Source organism: Lemur catta, chromosome 9, assembly GCF_020740605.2.
Source record: "Lemur catta isolate mLemCat1 chromosome 9, mLemCat1.pri, whole genome shotgun sequence".
In the NCBI taxonomy this organism is placed as follows: domain Eukaryota; kingdom Metazoa; phylum Chordata; class Mammalia; order Primates; family Lemuridae; genus Lemur; species Lemur catta.
Window position 1 is genome coordinate 51,638,765 of NC_059136.1, and position 25,853 is coordinate 51,664,617.

The following is a 25,853-nucleotide window of genomic DNA, read 5'->3' on the forward strand; positions in this document are numbered from 1 at the left end:
ACCTCCCCAAATTAACTTCTCTAAACTACTTCATACCCGTGAACACATACATGCATATATGGCTTTATTGTGTCATATATATCTTGCAACTGGCATTTTTTTTAAAACTTAACAATAGGCTTTAGAGCTTTTTCTGGTTCATTACTTATAATTCACCTTGTGCTTTTAAGTGGCTTTAGAATTCTACAATTTGAAGGTATCATATTCATATTCTACTTAAATTTCAGAACAAATAATTAAGCTTTCTCCTAGCAAATTTTTGCCTGAAGAAGTCCTGAGGGACTTTACAGAGAATGATAGGTATTTCAGAAATTCACGTTCTGTAAACTGGTATTAGGAGCATAGAATGAAAGGAGGAAAAGGAGCTACAAGTCACAATAAAGATCAGCAAAGGACCTTGTAAAATTAATTCCAAATGCCTATTGCTATAACTTTTTAGCCAAAAAGCTTATTGGTGCAGGCCATATTTTAAAGAGAAATCAGACCTTATATAGATAACAGCTGATTTATGAAGTGTATAGTGCTCTTTTAAAAAAATATATAAATGCTTTTTCTCTTCACCCTTTAGTTCTGTTTTATCTTTGCAATGCTTATCATTTCTTGGAAAATAACTCTATAGCAGAAAGGGCTGCTTGTTTTTTTTTTTTTTTAATATAGCAAGAAAACTAACAATTTGCGGACATAATGGTCATGTATTTTGACCATGATTAAGAGGCTACTGACCAGCTATAGACCACTGTTTTGTTAAAATATAGGTTACAGCATTGAAGACTACAAATGAACCTTCTATGGAGTGATAAACTGTTCTTCCGTGCCTACCATTTTTCTTCCCTCCCAAAGGAGCAATGTTGTAATTTTTCTGTGGACTTTAACCCACCCACGGTCATCGTTCAATTGTAAATTTGGTAACAGTTTAGAAGCTGAGTTATCTACTTCATGGTGGTAATTTAATACATAGAAACCTATTTAGACCCAAAATTTGGTTGCATTTTTTACTCTTTATTATCTTTTTGCTTACAGGAACTGTATAAAGTTCTTCTGAATCCTTAAAGCACCAAATATAGTTTTCGAGTCTTGTTAAATGAATAAATAGGATATGAAGTTTTCATAGCACTTTACATACTGTTAATTGCCATCAGTAAAAACTATTATTACAAGTAATAGTGTACCATAATCTGTTGAAAACCTGACCTTTCAATTTACCAATCCTCCAACCTTCTTTCCTTTCCTCTCCTTGAAGAGTAGTTTAGAGTGTATTTATTTTCACCTGTGTGCATGCCAATGATCTCTGGCACGAATGTTACTGGCCTACCAGGGAATCTGGCCTAGACTACAAGCCTATATTACGGCTTCTTTTTATCCCATGTTGTAATATATGTGGTTTAGTGGAAAGATACATATTTCTGATTCACTGTTGCTTTTATCTGCAGACTACCTATTATGAGCCAGTCAAGTTATACATATTACAAATCCCTCCCATAGCCTTGTAAGGTTAGTGATATCCCTGTCTTATATAGGAAGGAATAGAAGCTCAGAGAGGCATGCAGTTGTCCAAAGTTACAAAGCTGGTATTCAAACCCATATCGAGTAGACCTGAAAGCACATCTGTTTCACAAACTGTTCCTAGCAGACATCAGTTAGTGAGTTACAGAGAATGGATCTAAAAGGCCAGAAGGAAAGGGGACGGGTGAAATCATACCTAACGGTTATAGTGTCCACTATCTGGGTGATGGGCACACTTACAACTTTGTCTCAAGCAGTACAAAAGCAATCCATGTAACCAAAATATTTGTACCCCCATAATGTTCTGAAATAAAAAAAAAACTTAAAATTTAAAAAAATAAAAGGCAGATGGTTTTTAGGGGCTTTGAGAACCAACTCAACCACTGCTGCCTATGTGACTTTCTCTTAGTCTCAGCTTAGTTAATTGCAAAATAGAGATTCTACTACCTACCTTGTAGGACTGTTGTGAAGATTCAATGGAAATGTATATAAAGCCTTTGGCACATTAAAGGTCAAAATGACCTAAACTTCCCCCCTCCCACCCAAGTCAAATCACCTTCTGATGAAAGCAGATGCCAGCATTGACCAGTGCCCTAGATCTGCGGGGTCCCCAACCCCAGGCGGTGGCCTGGGACTGCTATGTGGCTTGTTTAGGAGTCCAGCTGTGCGTCACTGCCTGATCTCGATCTCCCCGTGGTTCTCCCACCTGTACACCCTCTGTGGAAAAATTATCTTCCATGAAACCAGTCCCTGGTGCCAAAAGGGTTGGGGACCGCCTAGATAATAGACCATGTATTTAAAAATGTTTTCAAAATTAAAATTTCTAACTCATTTACTATCCGCATACACTGATTAGTATTCCCATTGTGTTTCCCGTTGCAGGTCTTCTGAAGGACAGAACAGGTTTCCTTCCTGGCAGCAATGTCATTTGCAGTGGGGGTGTTTTGTTTTTCTTTTTAATTTGTTTTGTTTTAATCCATGTGGAGTTGCAAACATTTCTAAAGTGTCTTACACTGCACAGGGCCCCGTGCTGTCATTCTTTCTTAGTTTATCAGTGTGGTGAGCTGTTGGAAGAGGTAGGGATGATTTAGAATGAAATGGCATTAGGAAGCAAATGAGTTGAACAATATTTCTCTGACCATGAGAATTTCAACTGGGCTAACCAGTGAGTTTGTGACACTTTTATTCGCAAAACAGGTAAATTTCTTTGACTGAAACTTTCTCTTTTTCTCTTTAAAATTGTTTTCAGGATGCAGAATAGAAAACTGTGATTCTTGCTTTAGCAAAGACTTTTGTACCAAGTGCAAAGTAGGCTTTTATTTGCATAGAGGCCGTTGCTTTGACGAATGTCCAGATGGTTTTGCACCATTAGATGAAACCATGGAATGTGTGGGTGAGTACTTCTTAATGGAACTCTCAAACTGTAACTTTTAACACCTGTTTCTTGAAACTGTGCATGCTGAATATATTTAGCCTAAAAACAAATTGCTTCTCGTGTTAGTTAGAACGGAAAATGAAGTTCTTTGCTGATTTTCTGAATGCTTTAGGCATCATGACAATGAATAGTCTGATATATCTTGCTACAAAATCTGTTAGTTGTGCCAATTGCTGGGTTAACCTATTTACTTGTTGATAAAGGTTTTTTATCATCTGTGTAGTTCATCCATTTCTTATCTAATAAATTACTAACTCTTAGAGAAAAACACTTTGTTTAGAGAGAAAAATTTCTCAAGCAGTACCATGTTGGTTACCTACTTTATTGCTTTTGCTATTTATATGAATTTGGAGCTGCTTTCTTGGCCATTCATGTAAAACAAACAAAAAAAATCAATTGAAAAGAAATTTTTTGTACCAAGTATCTTTTTTTGATGATTGACTGCATGTTGCAAAGTACATTAAAACAATTTTGTTATATTTAGATACCTAGAATGCATGCATAATATACACATATATGTTATTTGTGAAAAAAATAATTAGAAATACACATTTTATAAATGTTCTTCTGAGTGTTTGTAAAATGCTTTGGCATTTTTATACCCCGGATTAAAAGATAAAGATCTGTCAGTGGGCACATTTTGATGAATGCCTGAATCTAATTCATAAGTGTAATGACATGTCCCCCTTCCCCTGCCCTGAGTTTTATGTGATATTATATATTTGATATGATATACAACAGAGCTCTGTTATAAATTAGACTTTTCATCCCTTGAAACAGAGGCTTAAAAGTTGACCTTTTTTCTATTGAAATATTGCTGAAATAGTACACTTATGTTCCCATTTATGTGAGTTAGTACATCCATATAGGTGACACTCTATTAAAAATAGTCACTAGAAGAGCATATTCAGAATGCAGAATTTTCTTTTGAGAGACAAGACTCACACCTATTACAAATGGTCAATGGAAATGCTGGTGAAATCCTTAACCATAAACATATTACAAATAGAGTCCTATACATTCCCCCAAATAAAAGTCTGAAATGGCTTTGAAAAAAATCTAAGAAGAGCTATGATGCCTGCTGAAGTGTAGAAAGCTGAAATATTAAGTGCATGTGGACTCGGGGTTTGAGTCTTTATCCACTATTGTGAAAGGGCTTTTTTTGATGGTGAAGTTGAAGAGGAAGTTTAACTTGGCATATCTTTATCCTTTTCTTCCCTCTTCCACCTCCCCAGGGGTTGGGGGGTAGCTTACTTTTCCACTATTATGTACTTACCAAAGGAGATGCTAAAAGCTTTTACATATCTAGGAAAAACATACGTTTTCAAATATCTGATCATGTTTGTTTACTTTTCAAACTGTAGTAATGCACAACACCAGTATATAGAGAATAAGAAATACATACTGTGGTTTCCAGACACCTGTTGAAAGCATAGAGCAGTTAACCAATGTGGTATCAGAAAATGCAAAACAAGTTTCCCACCTTTTTTATCAAGCATTTCCAAAATAAAACATTTTTGTTTATTTCAATTGGGGGACATTCAGAATTAATTAAAATTTTTGTCTTCTGTCATAGTATAAAATAGTGTCTTCTAATTTAGGTTTTTACCTTTTAAATCTTTTAAAGATTATACATTTCAGTGTCATTAGAATTGACCAGTAGCATCCTTCAAAAAAATGAACTAAGATAAATTGAAAGTAACAGCTTTTTAATTCCTTGTGAGACATTTGTCTGTTGTAGATGCAAGTATCCTATGGTTCAAAGAATTACAGTTCCCAAAAGATAAGTATAGGTCTTTGTGGGCTGTACTACTTTCTCATATTTAAAAGTAGGGGGAGTGGAGAAACACTGCTATATAAATCTGATGACAGTGGAGCAAATGGATACCAAATTGTTATCTGTGTTTGTGGTTTTTTTTTTTTTTTAATCTTTATTAGAAGGATGTGAAGTCGGTCATTGGAGCGAATGGGGAACATGTAGCAGAAATAATCGCACATGTGGATTTAAATGGGGTCTGGAAACCAGAACACGGCAAATTGTTAAAAAGCCAGCAAAAGACACAATACCATGTCCAACCATTGCTGAATCCAGGAGATGTAAGATGACCATGCGGCACTGCCCAGGAGGTAGGTTTGAATATAATTGCTACTGTGTGCTGTGTGCTTTCTGAATTTTTCCCCTCCCTCAGCATCCTCCCTCCCAATAGAAAGTATTTGTCTGCGAAGAAAACCTGATAATAACATTGTTGAGGGGATAAAATTCTGTTGTTACTTATTTAGAAACAAATGCTTAAGTTGTGCAGAATATAAAGTGAATATTGCATTTACTTTCATGATACTTTAAAAATAATTTAGAAGACCACATGACAAATGAGCTTTATAAAATGAGATTTCTAGAAGTGTGGGGTTGTTTTGTTTTTGGTTTTTTTTTTTTTTTTTTTTTTTTTTTTTTGCAAACATATCATAAAAGTGGGTTCTTATGAAATCAGGCCTTTGCAGATGTTGCTGTCAGGGGAGCAGCCAACTTTCAGTTGAGAAGAGTTTAGATTAGAAAGGTTTATGGAATCTGAAATCATCTGCACCCTTACTAATTGAAGATGACAACTTAAAATAAACTTGCCCAAACATTGGGAGGAATAAACGTTGTCTTAATGTTACCACAATTAGCCGTTTCTCTTTGTTTTGATAATAATTTGCAGAAAACAGCTACTGGTATGTGTGTGTTTATTCAAATCTTCGTAGTAATTGTGTTGATTTGCAGTAATTATTCTGTAATAACAGGATTAGAAGAAGGGTACCACAGCTAAGGTGCTGGCTGAAGCTGAATTAGTACTTTGAAATGCAATTCTTAGCACTGTCACCATGCCACTGAAAGCAGTGATCACTCGCTACCATTTATCGTATCACTAGCAGATTTTACATTGCCAGTGATGAAGCTGGGATTTTCTAGTGCACAAAACAGAAAATGCAAAAAGGAAAGTTATGTTTGGAAAACTGCCCTATAAAATAATCAGAACTTTTTTTTGCCTTCATTCTTTCTGTCGGGGCAAAGCTTTTCAGCTTAATGGCTCTATCGCCTAGAAAGAGAATATATATCTGCTTAAAATGGGTTTATGTCTGTATTATGCTGCCTCATAGAGAATCTCTACGATCCATGGAGAAAGACAAAACTTTTAAGACTTGAAGACTCCAGTTGGCCTTTGAGAACTATTAGATCCAGATTCAGAAGCTACTATTAGGAAAGCAGCTTTTCCTCTTGAATTAGTTTTGCTTTTCCTTACTGGGTCTTTGAAACAAAGTTTTTTTGGGTCTGCTTTTCACTAACAAGGATGGTTTTGTTCACTTAAACTGGGTATTTTTCAGTCAAAATATATGAAAATATTTTCTTACAAAACTAATAAGCCACGTCTTGGATAGCTGAGAGCATTTAACCTGCAACCTTCTGCCTAAAAACAAACCTGATGTATTCAGGTATTGAAAATAAAGACTTTCTTTGTTGTATATTGTTTATATAACTAGCCCCTCCCCCCATTCCTCTTCCAGCAACGTGGTCCCCCAATTGTGGTTTACGTTAATAGCAAAAATTAAACCAAAAATGCCCCTGTAACAAACATGCTCATGTGTAACAAGAGCCAACACATTTCCCTGCCCTCCAATTCTCTTTATTCTGACTTAGCCCCAGTCTTGCTTGAGAATTTTCCAGATAACAGCTAGATTGTTAACCATAATGTTTATTGCATTTGTATTTTTTATGTTACCAACAAGAGTACACTGTCTTAATGGAATATAACCCGAGACTGTCAGCAATTTAAATTATGCCAAAACAAATGCTTATGTATAATCTGCTAATATTTTCTTTTTGACAAGTAAACCAGTAATAGGCTCTGATTTAATTTGTATTTAGGTTTTACCAAGGTTTATTTATTAGGAAAGAATAGCTATCGCTCTAATCCTTGTATCTACATTTTCAGTTTAGTAAAATTAGTTTTTATATAGCCTCTAAATTCAGCAGGTTTTCAAAGTTATATTGAAATGTTTTGTTTGTTCAAAAAATTAAAATATAATGTTGATAGAAACGCTAAAATTATTCTGCAACAAAATAACTTCTGTTTACAAAGAAATGAAAACTAGAAAATCGGTTTTGTAACTTGAGCACCAATTGATAAAAACTGGCATAGCTTCCGGTAGAGTATTCCACCTTGCCTCAGGTGAGAGAGGGAAAAGTTCCTTTCTTCAGTAGGTCACGGTGATTAATGGAAGAATGGAGAAGAAAACCACTTTAAATCCCTTCTTACATCTTGATTTGATTTCAGTGATCTGGTTTGACAAACCATGCAAAAATGTAAGTCGTAATCAGGTTGGGAATACAGGCATTTTTTAGATCTTTTCAACATATGTATGGATTTTTCTCCTGTTGGAGCCAACCTTAACCTGATTGCGCACAAACGCAGCCTTAACCGCCCTCACACTAAGGCAGCAGCACATTAAAATCAGCTGCTTTCGATTACTGAGAGGCATAAGTTAGAGGTCAGTGTAATGGAATAGTCACTAGTGTATAAGATATTACATTGGAAACTATTACATATTAAAAAGTAAATGGCTGTAAGGGTTAAAAAAAAAACCCAAAATAGTAAATGCTCTAGCCTGTTTTTTCTTTAACTTCCATATGCTTATTTGCTTTTAAAAAAATCAAAGAATATCTAGAAATACCCTAAGTAGTGAATTGATTTACATTTGAAGTACTCGGTGTCCATTCCCAAAATTTTCTTTTATAGATCAGTTACCTTTTCTTTCAGTATTGATGACGTAACCTGTCAGGTTTCTTGGACTTTTCCAACACTTATTTTTCAGGGGCTGATCTGGTGATCTGATGTCTAGGTCTCTGTATCCTGTCAACTCGTTAATTTGGTGACCCTGGCAAGTCACTTAACCTCTCTTGGCTCCATTTCCTCATTTGTAAAATTGAGGGTATTGGGGCAGGTGATCTCTGGGGTCCAGTCTAGTTCTAAAATCCTATAATTCTAGGATTAATTGCCAAAAGATGTGGGCAGGTTCTATGGTTGTCATGCGAAGAATGAGGGAAGAGATTTGGAAGCCCAAGAGCATAGCTTCACAACCAAAGATCTGAACGCTTTCCCTGTAGCTGCACGGTGCATTTGCTAAGCCTTATACATCAGCAGCTTCCAAACTTCTACTTCAGAAAGGACTCTGCTTGGGTAGTCAAACTTCAAAGGCTAAACAAGATTCTTCTTAAATCTGCATATGACCTATAGTTTAGCTGCCAATATGGCAGAAGGTATAGAGAATGTGAAAAGAGAAAAAAAAGGGAGCATAAAAGACCATGGGGGAAAAAAGATGGATAATGAGTGACAGAAAAAAATATTAGACAGTGAGTGTTAGGAAACAAGTGAAAATATGAGTGAACTACTTAAAAATGAAGGCTTGTACTCATTGCAAATATATAACTGTCTCCGTTCCCCTTGCCCCCTCCCTGAGTATACTAATTAGTAAAATGAATCCTGTTGGGACTAATTTATTCTATTATAACCTGAAACTTTAAATGGAAAGAATTTCAAGTCTGGGCCATGTTGTATGTTCAGCAATATCTTAATAGAAAAATATAAACATGCTATTATCATATTTAAATGACATAAGTGGAAGAACAAAATTGTGGTTGCCAAGGTGTATGATATTGGAGGATGCTCACGTAGGGGGGAAAAATGTTATCTGTAGGTGGCTATAATCTTCCACTCTTTCACAGGATTGACCAACATCACAACCTCAACCTGAAATATTCTGTCCTATCTGTATGGGATGCCTTGTTGTTTTGTCAATTTCCATGACAGCTAATTTTAATTTATTCCATCAGATATTTGTTGAGCATTGTACATACCAATCATTGCTCTAGGCATGGGATTGTTCAAGGAATCCTTATAGAGTTTTTTCTAGCAGAGATAACTGCAAAAATAAGTAAATGAGTGTGAACAATTTCATGTGGCTACAAGGGCTGTGAAAAAAATAAAGGCTAGGGAGCTAGTGAATGGTTTGGGGGTATACTGTTATGTAGGGTGGTCAGGAAGTAACATTTGATCAGAGGTCTGAAAGATGGAGATATTTTGAAGATCTAAGGGAATTTTTGTGTGTGTGTGTGTGTGTGAATATCCTTGATTCTCCCCCATATTTTAGGGAAGCGGAACGAACTGAGCTCCAGGGCAGCTCTGACTGGTCCAAGGTGATACATAACAAGTTATTAGTGGGAGAGCCAAGAGTAGAACCATCTTCTTGCTGCCCAGGAAACCTAAGATTTTGTGTGCCTTTTCCTTGTTCCTTATGATAAAGATCAAAGATACAAGCCATGGTTGTCCAACATCAAAATACTCAACTTTTAGCTATTTCTCCTTCCATGCAGAAATACCATTTTACTTTTGCCTCTTACAAATACTTAAAAAAAAATGTATAATACCTTTCCATCACCGCCACCTCCTGACATCTTCCAGTTTGGAATATCGAGTGAAATGTACCCCAACGGTCCTTGTGTGGTGCAGAGGATTGAGCCATGGGCTTGGCTTTGATTCAGCTGTGGGTGTTAAGGTCCTCTTCTGCTTTAGAGTCATCGGTCCTTAGTTTGTAGGGGCAAAATGTGGCTTCAGGATTGTTCTTTCCACCTTTAGTCTTTCAAAGGTGGCCCTCTAGAGGGGGCTGCCTTGTGCTGAGCCACACCCAGGTTCCTCATGCTCCTCAGCCTACAGGAAGCCCTGGATCATCTGAGCCCCGCCCCACATCTGATGGCTCTGTGCCCAGCATGGTTTTCTTTCTGGCACATTTCAGCAGTCAGACTCTTAAAAGTAATTTAGGCGATGCTTTGACATAGGCTGGAATAGCTTTTTCCCTCTTGCTCATGGCTGCCTCACCTTGCCATAGTATGGTTGTTAGTAACCGGTATAGTGGTTCTTGAAACTCTTCAGTCAAATTTTCTTAGTACTGTGCTAAAATTTAAATACGAAATCTGCAACTGTATGCTATTTCAATTTGAGCATATTCTTCTTGTGAGATGTTACTTGATCATTATCTTTTTTTCTCCCCCAAATGGCTTTTAACTTGGTAGGAAATAATAGAAAATATTAATTAGCAACTTAGAACCTTAATCTCTGCAAACATTACTTTTTAAAAGGTATAGTAATAACACTTCTCTAATCTATGTTTTCTGTACATAAACTGACAGCAACATGTGGACTAGGTATTAGAGAATATAACTAAGGATGGTTGTAGATTGTGATGGATTAAACGGAGAGCAGGAAATAGGCATATTTTCAGTAGGATAGGGTCAAGAAAATAGGCTTTGGACATATGTTCTTTGTTTTTCTACATTTTGTTTACATTTGAGTAGCAATTTATGCAGTCTGCTTTTATACATGCCAACCTCAAGTGTAGTTTGGAAGAGAGGATAAGAGAGAATCTTTTTTTTTTTTTTTTTTTGAAGTTTGTCAGGAATGTCGATATTAAAATTTTTATATGAAGATGAGAGCGTCTAAAGGGAAATTCTTGTTGCTCTTCAGTTTGCGATACTGAAACCTTTATTATATATTTTTTGAAAATTTAATAATTTGAGTTAGTCTATTTTAAATTAAGCAGATAATGCTATTTTCCAGGTACTCTGGATTCATGGAAGCTAATTGTAATGTTTATCTTTTTAGTGATTATAAACTGGGAGGGTTACCCATAAGTAGTTACTTTTTAAATGTTAATGTATAATTATTACATAAAGTTGTTTAACAAAGATCCATTTGCTTCTAAACATTTCTCTCCATAGACAAAGCATCTGACATTCCTGCTTCAGGAGTCTTCACAGTATCTTGAAGTATCTGCTCCCTCCCCAGCTCCCCCACCCCTGCTTTTTAATTTTTTTTTACTTTTTTCCTGGAAAGTAGGCAGAGGATAACCATTGGCACCTGTTAGTGGTAGTGGCAGGTTTTTTTTTTTTTTTCCCCTCAAGCATTGATTGCTTTCAGATTTAGGAATTTTCACATATAGGGCGGTGAGGGTCTGAGGAAGTGGGGGAGCAGAAGAGTGGGCTCCAAACCGAGGGTAGTCTTGAGCTCAGACACAGACATACAGACGTAAACGTCTAAGGGGGCACAAAGCACTCATGATGCAGAGGCTAATGGCCCCTGAAGGAGTGGATATAAGGCAACTTCTTTTTCCATTTTCAGCCTGTCCTGGTGCTAGCCATGCTTCCTAGAGGGCACAGGGAGGGAGTGAGCTAGTGACACAAGCCACACCTTTGTGCCTTTCTCTACAGCTTCCCGTCTGGAATCTCTACTGGGCCCACCTCATTATTGTCTGAGGCAGCATGTACTAGTCTCTTTTATGGGTACTTGTAAAAAGAATTTCTCAACTGCACATGCCACCGAAGGGCTGGAGTTCTATGTGTAACAAGGCAAAAACAGGAAAATTCCAAAAGGGTCTTTCTTTTATGAATTTTACACAGCAGTTAAGCTACTCTGATCTTAATATAAAATATATAAAACAATTTTTACAACACTCCAAAATAAAAACAACTTTAATAGGACACACATGGTGTCAGTGGTAGATTCCACCCTCCACCCCCAACTTACAGGACACTTTTTTTCCCTTACAAGAACGTCCTAAGTAAATCCCCTGGTATTCCTTAGAACAACTTAGTCTCCTCATCAGACACCTCTTGGGGATCTTTAAATGGTGTTGATAAAAAGAGAGCAGGCGGTTTGCTCATTTAGATTTCCTGTAATACTTCTGCAGCTACTGGATTGACCTAGAGCTGTACTCGTGGATATCCTCCAGGATCGGAAGGCAGAAAGAACATTGGAAAGAATGACAGAGTTTTACAAGAATCGCAGCATGATTCATGCTGTCATCACACAGAAGTGGTTAAGATGATAAAAATTATTTTGTGTAACAGAGAGGTGGCAAACATTTTTGTAATTAATTTAACCTAAAAAGGTAAAGGCAGTTGCTTTGGCTTTGCAACTGTCCTGTTTATGTGACACTTAGACCTAATATTTCTCTGTGTTAATATTTTCTTGTATGTGAGGACCTTAGAAACTAGGCATAAAATATTTGAACTTGTCAAGAGACATTTAATAATTGATGCTCTGCCCTTAAATCCTGACCATTACTCAAAGGAATTGGTGACAGCATAATAGGATATATGCTAACATGGTAAAACAAAACCAAAACATAGAAAAGATCAAAACTAGGAAAAACTTAAATTAGAATGAGAGCTCAGGACTGATAAAGAAAATAGGACATATGAATCCATGTTGGTTGAAATAATTCAGCCAAAAATTTGACTTTAGGTTTGCCCTCAGGTAAAGGGGAAAAGTAGATGTAGTTCTTTCAATATTGATTTAAAATAAATGATGATAAAATATATTGATAATAGCTTTTAGAGGGAAAAATCACATGTATGTATACATATACAGTACATCTATGCATATACACACACTACATATACACACAAATACTCATTCCATTTTTAGACACATTAAATTATGTACTTAGGCGGTGGGAAAAGAGGTAGGACTTACATTAATCATAGAATTGAGGAAATGAATAATAATTCTCACAGAAAATATTCTAGCTCCACAGGGAGACAAACACTAAACAGATTTCTGCAGAATTAAACAGATTTCTCAAATGAGGAATCACATCCAGGGGAATGGGTGGGATGGTGAAAAATGTCTTCAATAATATCCGTGTCCCATCCAGGTTTCCAAAAGGCAGAAGACAGCTTGGTGTTAATGCCTGAATGAAAGTGGAAGGTATAATTATGAATTGAATGTGACTCAATAGAAGCGTGAGGAATACAAAATCAGGACTTTTTAACTTACCAGTTATTTTTGACTGGAATCATCCAGTAGGTTCTTCTAGTGAATAACGAATACATCTGGAACTTTATAGCATCTGGAGAATCTAACAAAGCATGCAGATTTATTGTCATGGCGGGGGATAGTTACCCTTCAAACTTGTCAATAAACATGATTTCTAGATAGTAAGATATCCTTAAATAAGATCAGGAGTTATATATGTAGATGCAGAGTTATTTCTGATAATTATTTCAATCCCTGCACTAATATTTTAGATAACCCTTTCTGATTCTGTTTCTTCTCCAAGATTGTCCTTTGACCACCTTAATCTGTGTCAAAACTATTTGTTATGCGAGAACCAAGTGGATTTTGAGTGAATGCTTACTGAGTTGAATTGACTTTATTGAAATATGTTACAAGGTGCCTTCTCATTTCTCCTTTGAACCTACTTCCCCAAGATAATCCAGTGTTGGAGCTGGGATTTCAAGCAATCTGTGATGTTTCTATTGCAATGTTTGTAGGTTCATCAAATCAATTGTTGAAATATACATTACTTACTATGCTAAAGAAATGTAAAAGTTGGGAGGGGGAAGTGGTACAAATAAGATTTTATAGTCAAGTTAGGGACGAAGAAAATGCACATCACAAACTAACAAGAGAAGCAAAGTTCAGTTTTTAAACGTTAAGTATTGTTATAAGCTCTGATATGGGGGAAAAGTATCATTTTTAACAGTAGTGTCCAGGGAATGTTTCCTTAAAAGCAAAACTTATATTAGGAGGGGTGGGTAGAAAGCATGTTTCAAAAGGGGGAGATCATTTTAGACAGGACATTTTGAGGAGTGGTGTAGACACCAAAATGTGCTTCATGCATCTGAGGGGGGTGTGCGAATGAGCCTGTTAAAGCTTGGTGTTTTGAATGGCAGTTGCAGAAGCCCATTGCAAATGATATAAAGTGCAGCCTGACTGTGAAGCATGTCCATGGAGAGCAAAAGTTTTTAATTTCTCCTTGTACACTTGGAGAGCACAGGGGACTTCTGAGTGTGGAGGTATGTTAGTAGAAAGCTGATCGAAGATGTAAGTGACTGAATCAGGTGAAAGTAAGAGGCTCAACTCTGCCTCCCAGATTTGGGGCAGAGTGTTGAGCAGCCTGAGTTTAATGGGAGAATTACCAGAAAACACTTATGGGTTCTGATGTTTATGCATTTTTCTGTTATGCTTGCTTTTCTAAAGAGTGCAGGATTTTGCCTTGGCTTACAAGCCACTGTGACCCTTTTATCTCTTTCTGCCAATTTTCTAAGCCAGGCATTCCCTAGTTTGTATTTGTGCAGTTTTTTCTGGTTTTTTTTTTTTTTTAAGAAAAAATCTAGGCACATTCTGCTTTCACCCTAAGTGAACTATATTTGTTTCTAACTACTACTTTCATTTGCCATTTACCAAGATCCTTGGATGTATTAGTCCCTATTTTCTAGCTTGCCATGTTAACCTCCTAATGGGCTTCCCTTACCAGCTTGCAGTACTTCGAAAATTTAAAGTACACAAATCAAATATTATTCAGGACGAGGATGAAAATGTTTCTGCAAGGCCCAATTTCAATTATAAAATCTAAGATAGGTTTTATTCTAGCATGTCAGGTACTAGCAGCTGCCTGGAACCTTGGGTTGAGAAGGATTCTGAGTTAAGTGCTGGGTTCAGGAGAAAACCGTGTAGTTAATCAATATGCAGCATTTGTGGCACAGGATGGGAAGCAATGTGCCATGTATTTATTCCTCATTCTAATCCTTTAACCCGTTCTGCTCATGACTCTTCCTGCCACCTTGGACATCTCTGACAAGTGGTCATCTAGCTTCTATCTCGCACCTTCCAAGAAGGTGAATGTTTGTATGTTGGAAAAAACAGAATGGAAATTTAAATAGAGTTTTAAATTTGGTATATGCTGGTCCTAGCCACTTATTGGCTGAATGACATGGTTACCTAATTTCCCAAAGTTTAGCCATGTGTGAAAGGGGGATGATGTGGAATAAGATTGCTGTGATTAGTAGAGAAACATGTGTGCAAATGGATGAGTTCTTATTATTCAGCTACATTTTGTTGTAATTCTTTTGTTATACGGTATTTTCCATCCTTCCCATAGCTGGCTTACTCTGGCCTCTTCACTCTGCGTTGATTTCAGCCTACCTCACGCCTTCAACTATCATTCAGATGAGAATCTTCCTTCTTAAGCTCAGTCCCACAGATTCATCCACTGGTGGGCATCTCTCCCTAGATGTCCCGCCAGCATGCACAGCTAAGCATAGCTAAACTCTTCCTGAAACCTCATTTTCCTGGGGTGGCCACACTTCCAAAGTTGTCACTAGCCTTCCATTACCCAGGCCCTCAGCCCTGTCTTTGAATCTCTTCCCCACATTCAGATCAGGACTTAAATCTTTGCTTGGCCACCTGAAAGTGTGCAAACTGGAGAGGTTTACTTAATCTAAGCTTCAGGGTCAGCATCTATGTTACGGGGATAGTGACAGATGCCTGCTTCATAGGGTTGTTACAAGGATTAAATAACATCATTTATACCTTGCCTTGCACAGAGGCATCAGAAAGTGTATTTTTTAAAAAATAACTACTCACACAGTCCTGTACCTCAGCTGTCTATTCACCGTATTTTCTATTGTCCCTACTCTACTTGAGGCTTTTTATTCCTTTTACCCAGAATATTGCTGTAACTTCTGTTGGGCAGAGGGAGTAAAAGTTAATTTGCATTCCAGCTAACACATGTGTCATCATGTACAAAGCCAAATCTGTTTCATCTCATTTGTAGCGTCATCTAGGTGGCAAAATTGAAACAACACTAAGTTCTAAAATTGGTGGGAACAGCCATTGAGTGTCCTGATTAGCACAGGGGCCTAGTATAGAGCAAGCCTCAAAGGTTGAGAGGGATGAAGGTTGTAAGATGACTATGAAAGGTTAACAGTGGCTTGTGGAGGTGAGACTTCAGAATACAGACCTGGAATCATGGGAGGACTGAATAAGTGAAAAGGGGTAAGAAGCAAAGAGTGAAGATGGATTGAGCAAAAAAGTATGAAATGGGATGTGTGATATGGGATTTGTATAGTCTAATACTTATGTAAATATGGATAGTCTGTTGAAATAATATGTCAGGGAGCAAAAGGGCAAAACATTTGGGCAAAAGGAGTACAAATAAGGAGAAGGAATGAACTCAGGAGGTCATTCAAAATCTGTAAGAGTTGGCTACCAAGTTGAGTCTCTGGGATTGGCCATTGCCAGAAGAATTTGAGTTGATGAAGAATTATCACAGGGAAGAGGAAGTCTCTGCCTGTTTGTGGTGATTCGTTTACAAACCTCAAGCTTGAGTATGTGACTATTCAATAAGAAGTTAAAGCATGGGTAGGACATGATATATAGTGTATAACAGGTAAAATAGCTACCCAAGTCATAGGAATGTCATGAGCTTAACGTTAGAAATGTGGGTACAGAGGTATAACAAATTCGGTGATCTGTGTTGCCTTTCTGTCTATACCCAAAGACGTTTTTGCTTTGGAAATGCAATTCCTTAAACCCATTGTATATCAACAATGAAATCTTAAGGAGAGGGTGAGACTCACAAAAGGGAAGGAAATTGGAGATCTAGATTCAAGGATGATAAGACTCGATTCTGTGTGGGATATCATGGTGTATGGGTTTTTCTCAGAGCTTGGGGAGAGGCCTGGCACATAGGGATCTGGCCCCTCCACCTGGGTTGAACAAGGCAGCTTTATTTTTTTTTTCTCTTTGACATGTTGGACATTCTGGTATGCATGAGTTTCCTTTGTAAAAAGAGCCTGTCTTCCTATAAAATAAAACTTTAAGATGTACTCATTTCATTCCTTCCTTTCTATGTTGGAAGCTAGGGTGTCAAGAGGCTGAGTGAATTCCCTGTGATAATGGTAGGTGGTAAAGACAAAGCTTAGTTCCAGCTTAGACATCAAACCTAGAGCTTTTTCTCCCAAACAGCCTCTTTGTCTTTCAACCCATAGTAATCACTAGGAATTCCTCAGAGGTAATGCAATTAGGATTTTTTTATGTCATTGTGTGTAACCTCTATAGTGATCAGGCTTTTATTTTTGCAGTGTTTCCTCTCAAAATAGTGGTCAGAAATTTCACATGGATTCAATAACATATCTCCTATTTGTGGCGGACTCTGCAAGATTCTGTGATGGACTAATAATAATAAAAACCTCCCTTTAGTTTACAATCATTCATTTGGGTATACAAATTATATTTAGTTAAATATGGTATAAGGTAGACAAGCACATGATAGTCCCCAAACAAAACTTTATTTTGTCATGCACTGCCTCTTCAACATCTTATTCAGCAGTTTTTAACTTCCCTTGTCACTAGGATAAAATCCTTATTGATTTTATGTCTTTTTTGGTGATGTAATCCTATGATCACTTTTAGTCATTGATATATCTTAATTTAGTTATTAGAGTGTCCAGTCCAAGATAATGTTAATAGTAAAGGTCAAGGCTTCTATTAGTAATAAATCTTTGATTATTGGATTTATAAATAGAAAATGTACAACAGACTCTGGCTGATTTGAAGAGTCTATTTTCTAAAATACTGAGTGCTTATACTTCTTTCTTAAAAATTCTAAAGGAGATGAACCTCTGAGGAACTAGTAAAAGCACTTGAGTACTGATACAGGTAAGACGTATATTGTGTAGGCTCTCACGGCCCTCTCCCTTTCTTCTTTTCATCTTATGTTAAAACCTGTGGAAGAAAGCCACATGCCTCTGCCTTGCATCTGTGCAAAGATTTCTTGTTGTATTCTTGTATTTTACATATCAAGACTGGTATTGCTAACTTGAGTAATTTAAAGTAATTTCTGCCTCCAATGTCAAGTGTCTGTTCCATTTCAGATCTTCCTCTATTTGGTATAATTGTCAACTCTAAGCACACAGATTGACTTAATACAGTCATCAAATATGCTTTGAATTAATAGTTATTTGGCTAGCTTCTGTAGCACTGTTTGAAGCAGTGCACTCTGTATTGCCGTTACTAGTTTGCTTCTGCTTTATCAGAAACATAAGACCTGTACGTACTAAGAACTACTACGTGAAATCTTTCCACCAGGCGGATGACATGTGAGCATATCTAGTTGCAAAACTGTGACATCGGTAGTAGCCTAATGTGAACCATTCCTTTTATAATAGCTTACATTTATTAAGAACTTGTTTAAAGGAGTTCAAACAAGGGTGGTGACCTCTTAAGCACCCATGTTTCAAAAGTTTTCTCTTTAACCATACAGTCCTGGAATGGCTGATATTTTATGTAACCTTCAGTACTTAGCAACAAAATTTTCCACAATCAGTATTATGCGATGAATGCATAATTAAAGATGACTAAAAATTCAAAATATGTGATAATTTATGGTGCATTTGTGCGCATGCGTGGGGGAGGCAGGAAGGAGGGGGAGGGGATTGGTATTTTCAGCGCTGCCTTTAGGGAAATGTTCAATGTTGTGCTCGGCATTTTGTTTGACAGTTGTCACATTGTTTTCATTGTCTCTCCACTTTTGTTTATTTTCCTGCTTCTTAAGCAGCCTGATGAAATCTCATCAGCTAACTGGGATTGAATTTTGATGAGTACCAAGTTGCTTTGATGAAAATCTAGTGTAATTATCTTAAACCCAACTTTATTTGGCTTTAATGCTAGCATTTTCCATATTGAGAAAATTAGTGCATTTGTCCCCTACTGGAGATGGAAGCCCGGTAAGAAACAAAGATAGCTCAAATTAAAAAAATAAAAAGAAAACCCACAATTTAAGTTCATTTTATATCTTTGTTTCAAAACTAGCTTGTCCATGCATTCAAACTTTTTTTTTAATGTTTTAGCATCTGTTCCTTTTAACGACAACAAAATTAGAATTAGTTATTAGCCAAAACTACCCTTACCCATGAACTAGAAAAAGCAAATACATAGTTCCTGTTGACCAGGAAAATAAACTCTGGTGTCCTGTTACGTGAATTTTCCTAAGAGAGGCAAAAAAGATTTTAGTATTTTAAGTATGTTTCATTTTGTCAACAAAGAAAAAAATTAGTTTAAAATTTTTATTTCCTGGTGCTATTTCAGGCTACAAAGCCAGTACTTATCAGGGAGTCTAGTATTCTAAATTTAGATCTTAATTTCTGGTACTTACAATGTAGAAGAAATTAACCTTGTTGAAATTTTATATAATTAAATTATGTGATGACACTGTTATATCTCTTAGGAGATCTAAGATGCTGAAATTTCAAGAGTTTTGGGTGTTAGATCATAGTACTGCAAATATTAATAGTTTCAGAATGTTCACGTAGGTTGACGCAAGACATTTTAGGTGTGGAGCCAGTACATTTTTCCCTTCCTAACTGAGAGGGCATCAACTTTCCACTGTCCCCAGGGCTTCTAAGTCAAATTTGCCCTGGGTCTGGAATTGGAAGAGAGATTCTGCTTTTAGAGTAACCAGGGACAGTTCAGACACCTTTGAAGGTTCTTGGGGAGACCAGGCTGTTCTCTGGACGCTTAGATTATTCTCTGCTTATCTCAGTCTTCTGGTTTGTGTGGATTCTCTATAGTTACTATAGAACTTTGTCGTCAAAGGCTGGCACAGAACATCCCCACTCTAAAACTCTTACAGATGGTGGCAGTTTAATTGAAGGCAGATAATTAAAAGAAGTTCTGTGGCCCTCGGAGGTTATATGTGTTACATTTCTTCAAAATCATGTAACTTTGTGTGGCCTAATTCAAATATCTTTCCCTTTTCGTGGTTTTTCCTTGGTCAGTTTTCAGTGGGCATAGCTGATTTATTAATCACTAACTGTAAAGAATTTACTTCTTAATTTTACTACATTGTTTATAAAGTTTTCAATTAAGGACCACTTCAGAATTGAGCCGTTACTGAGTTCTGCTAACTGTGAAATCAAGCAGCTTTCTGTGTATGAAAAGAGTGAAATCAGCAAAATGCTGATTCCTCATGGGTTAGATTTTCTTATGATGCCCATAAGAATGATGGCCATATCCAATGGAAATAAACATTTATCAGAGTGGCATCTTACGGTGATACAAATTTCATTTTATATTTTATGTACTCCATGATAGTTTTTATTCATATTTAAGGAAATATCTGGCAAAGTCTATCTTAATGGATTTTACAGATGAAGCCCCAAAACACAAGTGGTCTACATTTATTAAGTACAGTGTGTAGAAGTTACTTACCTTTACATAAATGACTTAAGAATCTACTCCTTATTATAATCTATTTTTTTACTCGCTTATTAGACTGTTGTTGTTATAATCTAGACCAAGCATCTGATGAGGCCATTGTAATATCTAAGTTCCTAGACTTTCACAGAGTTTGATTGAGAGGTCACCACAATGATAATTTTCTAGATGAAGAATGTAGGAAAGTGACTTCTAGTAGCTCTGTTCTGAGCCTCCCTTTTGGATTCTCAAATAGTTATTCTAGAGTCTGGATATATAATTAGTATAAGGGTACCCTGATCTATAGGCTGGAAAAAATTGGTAAAATGTGCATTTTTTTCTGGTAAGATGCATGGTTTTTCATTACAATAAATATTTTAAAAACCATAAGCTGCAATGATGAAATGATTCAAGATTTAAAAAGGTATATAAATTGCTACAATTGAAATTAAAGCAAGAACAAACGGCTGACAGCAGAGAACACAGACACCGTAGAACACTGCTGATGCCAATTATTTGAGGAGTTCACAAAGGAGATATGTTAATATTAAACCTTTGTTTTAAAAAAAAACTTTATCAGAAAGGAACTGTGGTTGGTATTTTCATCAATGGCTAAAACAGTTCAATGTATTTGGTTTTTCCTCATTCATTTATTGGTTAAAATTTTTCAAGTAGGTTTTTTTATGTAAAATTTTCTTTCAGAATTGTGCTTGGAGAGGGGTTCTTCAGATTTCCAACTTCATTCTTCTTTGCTATCTTGAATCTCCATGGCTTGCTAGACCCTACTTCAGCAAGGGCTTTGTTGAGGCAGATGCTAAATGGCCTTTGGCCAAGAAGCTATGAGCAAAGCATTCACTGAGAGTTGAAGCTTTTCTAAGAGAAACAGACCATCTGACTTTTTAATTAGAAAACCGCTCAAGTCCACACCTCAGTGTCATCTCTTGGGACTCCTAAACCAGAATCTAGGGTAGCTTTACTAGTGTTTTTCTTTTTTAAAACATGCAATAAAAATGTAGAACCGTAGCCAGGGGAGGGATCAAGGGTAAAGGGGGTATGTCTCAAGGGATTGATAACAGGATTAGAACTTTGTAGAAATAATTTGCATTTCTGGCTAGTGTCTGTTATAAAACACACATACTTAACTTGGCTGGAGTTATGAAACCTGGTGTTTTACATTCTGAGTTCCTTTTAGGCAAAATCCAACACTTTTATCTGCTAAGCAGAAATGACCACCTCTGAGAACATTGAAGAACTAGCCCTTAGCACAGAAAGAAGTAGACTGGTTTGAGAGGAAGTCCAGTCAGGACAAAGCTCTTTCTTTACCAGGTCAAGAACTCCCTTCAAGTTGTTGGTAGGTGAAATTGAAGATAACAATTATAATAGCAAAAACAAAAGGTTCTAGGGTGGCTACAACGTATAACTTTGAGGAAGCTGTGCCTTGCTATGTTGACTTGTGAGACATTGGTATGGATCTATAGGATTAGAGATTTCCTTAAAGCTATCTCTGTTTCAAAGATGATATTTAGCAATTATAATTTTTTAGGAGAGATTCTGTTTAAAACAAACCACACATCTAAAATAGGCATTTATTTGTAAAACAGCCCTAGAAAAATCAAGGATTCATTTTATTACCAAGCTAGCAGCACACACTAGACTTTGAGATTCTAGGTATTTTTTTCTTGTTGATAGAATGTGGGTGAAATGCTTGGCAGTTAACTTGGCCTCTTCTGCCTCACGGTTCTGTACAGGTTGAGAAGGTGCTTAATGTGAGCCAATAATGCAAAGAAGATTGCAACACATTTTTGAAATGTTACTGCTTCTAGCAATTCTGGCTGTGCTCTTGCACATATTCCTCATTTTGAGTTATTGAACAGCAAAACAGAAAGACAGAAGTACTCCATAGACAGCCTGAATGTAAATAATAATTTTAATTATTGAAAATTATTGTTCTATGCAACTGTCCCGTAATAACTTTTTCATCACTGAGCTCTTTGATTTAGTAACGTTTTGGTATTTTTCCTCCATTCTGCCCACTAAACAGTATGTGATGGATCAGCTGTACCACCAGGCCATCAAATGTATTCAGTTTTAGAAGCAAACACTTCATGATTGTTTAAAAATCCAGAGTATTCACATGGGGAAAGTGTGGGAGGTTTCAAGTTTCTGAAACATTCTGCAGAAAATGAAGTGATAACAGTTCCTGCCGGTGGCCATATGACTCAATAATAACTGGAAGAGAAAAAAAAAATGTTTGTTTAGACTTGGCCAGAGTTAATAACAAGAATTATCTTTATTTTACTTTTGCTCACTAACATGTTTTCTTTCTTCATGATCCCTTTCCTCATCTTTTACTTTAGGCTCTCCTGACACCTGGTTTCACTCTTGGGGAGATGTTCAAAAGGTATTTTGTGCTGATGCAAGGCTTTGTGTTCATTCCTACCGTTCATTAAAAATAAAATTACAGAAAAATCTTAATTCTGTTGCCGTAATACAATGTTAGCCTGTGCTGTGGCCAAATGTGGGTAGAATTTGTAGCAGGCAGTCCAGGGTAGATGTTTAGAAGGTTTTCATTTCAATTCCAGGACTTCCTGCTTCAGTTCATCAAAATGCTTCGCTTTTAATGATTGCAGAATACATTTGGCACCAACATGTGCTAACATAAGCTTTTGTTGTGTTTAAATTCCTTCCCAGCGTGGCTGGCCAGATCTTTATTTTATTTTGGTCCATGGGCACATCTGTCACCTGTCTCCTTAGAGGTTATATGCCTCTTGGGAGGGGCTCTTTTTTACTGAACCTAAGCTTTGTGTTTAGCTTCCAAATACTTTACCCACACGTTTCCATAGCCACTGTCAGGTGAGCCACCCAATTTTTAATCGAGTCAGTTGATGGGCTAGGGAATTACGGTCTGTTTTATTGTATTTATTTTCACTAAGTGGGTGGGATATTATAGCTTTAATAAATGACCTTTTGTGCTGATAGTGTTGTGGGCAGAGAGAATGTGTATTTTGAAAAGAAAGCCTTTTATTTCAATATGTTAAGTAATTCTGCAGGAATTCATATATGAAAGGTTTAAGATAATGTATTTTAAGGAGGGAGACTGGAACATTTGCCTAGGAGAAAAGGGTGGGTAGTTAGAAACTACCACAAGGCTGAAATTACTTGAGCATTTCTGGATTAATTTTAGTTTGTTAATGTTTTCAAAATCTGAATTCACAAAGACTGTACAGCAAACAGAGGCAAAATAATTGATAAACATGCCAAAAAATGTAGCAAAACTAAAATTTTTAGTTTTTTAGTGTGGCAATAAAGCTTCTAATTTTATTAAATGTTTTTTCTATTCTACCTTGAAATTTAAACTGAGGACACTAAAGTTTTATGTCATAAGACTGTTTGACACAGCACTATTATACTGCAATTTTATTTTAAGGATCTATTGTGGAAAGGTTCAGGATTTTTAAGCAGACATAAATATCTTTATAAACTCCATTCATTCATATTCCATTTGTGTGTGCATTTATGAGCAAAATGTATATTTTCATAACTGGTCTTCTGAAAATATTGAGGGGGAACTCTACCTGTAATATGAATCAAATCTATTTGGTGAACCACCCTGTTACTAAAAGTCTTGGTGAGAGTAACTTTACAGAAAAGTCATAATATAGAATTGCAAATTTAGACATCTAGAGGTATTTTGATGTCTCTTCTGTGAATTACCTACCATTTCCTTGGTGACCTGGCATCTCTAGTTGATGCCAACTTGTTCCAACCTCGACATCACTACATCTGCTGCTGGCCACCTGCTCCTTCTGTTTCTATCTTTTCTACCCTCAAATGATGGAGGGTAGAGTAGCAAAGGAATAAAAAGAACCAAGGGCAAAGCAATAAAAAGAACCAAGGGCAAAGCAGTACAGAGAGCAAAAGTTCTGAGATTGTCTCCCCAGGGCTGCTGCTTATTAACTATGTTGCATTGGACATATTTCTGATACAGTAGCGGCATATTATGGAATCTATGCTGCAGAACTGTGAAATTTAATACTACCTGACTTGAAAATATATTACGAGTCTATAGTAACCAAAACAGCATGGTATTGGTATAAAAACAAGACACATAGACAAATGGAACAGAAATAGTCCAGAAATAATTTATGTATTTACAACTAACCAATTTTCAATAAAGGTGCCAAGAACATACACTGGGGAAAGTACACTCTCTTTAGTAAATCGTGCTAGAAAAATTGGACATCTATATGCAGAAGAATGAAACTGGACCTCTACCTTTCCCCATATACAAAAATCAACTCAGCTTGGATTACAAACTTAAATGTAAGACCAGAAACTTATAAAACTACTAGAAAAATCATGGGGAAACCTCTTCAAGACATTGGTCTAAGTAAAATATTCATGGCTAAGATCTCAAAAGTGCAGACAACTGTAACAAAAATAGACAAATAGGATCACATTAAACTAAAAAGCTTCTGTGCAGCAAAGGAAACAATCAACAGAGTGAATAGACAACCTGTTGAATGGGAAAAAATATTTGCAAGCTATTCATCCAAAAAGAGACTAATACCCAGAATAGATAAGGAACTCAGACAACTCAACAATAAAATAAATAATCCTATTAAAAAGTGTACAGAGGACATGAATAGACATTTCTCAAAAGAAGACATACAAATGGCCAACGGATATATGGAAAAATATTCAACATCATTAATTATCAAAAATGCAAATCAAAACCACAGTGAAATACCATATCACCCTGCTTAGAATGGCCATTATTAAAAGACAAAAAACAACATCAGAGAAAAGGGAACACTTGTACATTGTTGGTGGGAATGTATTTAATAGTATAACCATTATGGAGAACAGTATGGAGAGTTCTTTAAAAACTAAAAATAGAACTACCATATGATCCAGCAATCCCACTACTGGATATTTATCAAAAGGAAAAGAAATCAGTATATCAAAGGGATACCTGCACCCCCATATTATTTGTTGCAGCACTATTCACAATAGCAAAGATACGCAGTCAACCTAACTGTTCATCAATGGGTGACTAGATAAATAAAATATGGTATTTATATATAACAGAATACCATTCAGCCATAAAAAGAATAAAATCCTGTCACTTGTAGCAACACAGATGGAACTGGAGGTCATTATGTTAAATGCAATAAGGTAGGCACAGAAAGACAGATGCCACATGTTCTCAATCCTGGGAGCTAAAAGAGTTGATCTCACAGAGATAGAGAATAGAATGATGGATACCGGAGGGTGGGAAGTGTGTGCGCATGGGAGTGGGGTGGGAGGGGCTTATATAAAGAGGTTGATTGGTGGGTACAAACATACAGTTAGAGGAAATAAGGTCCAATATTTAATAGAGTGGGGTGACTATAGTTAGCAACAATGTATTGTATATTTCAAAGTGGCTAGAAGAGAGGACTTGAAATGATAACAACACATAGAAAGGACAAATATTCAAGGTAATGGATACTCCAAATACCCTGACTTGATTGTTACACATTCTATGCATGTAACAAATACTGATATGTACCCTATAAGTGAGTAAAATATTCTGTATCATGAAAAAGGAGATGCATATAGCATCTGCATGTGACTAACATTTGGGTGCTTATGGCTAATTACTGTGAGTGTGGCAACCCCTTCAGCTGTCCCTGGATGGCTTGCTAAGACACTGGAGCTCTTCAGGTTCCTGAAGTAGTGGTATTGTTCCAGATTCCTAGCTCCTTTGTTAGAGAGAGGTAAACCTAGGTCCTTTGTTCATGAAGTACAAAGAGCACTGTTTTATCATTCAGTAGAGAGTTATTTTGTGGCCCTGGTGC

At 36.5% G+C, this 25,853-nt stretch overlaps 1 protein-coding gene across 2 annotated transcripts in view; it reads left to right on the forward strand.

The window, feature by feature from the left end:
- RSPO2 (R-spondin 2) overlaps nt 1-25,853 on the forward strand; it is a 141,272-nt gene that overhangs the window by 86,177 nt on the left and 29,242 nt on the right. For both annotated transcript variants that reach the window (XM_045560908.1, XM_045560909.1), the window contains exons 4-5: nt 2,753-2,896; nt 4,877-5,065. In XM_045560908.1, the coding sequence (XP_045416864.1) occupies nt 2,753-2,896; nt 4,877-5,065 (333 nt within the window). The remainder of the gene's footprint in view (nt 1-2,752; nt 2,897-4,876; nt 5,066-25,853) is intronic.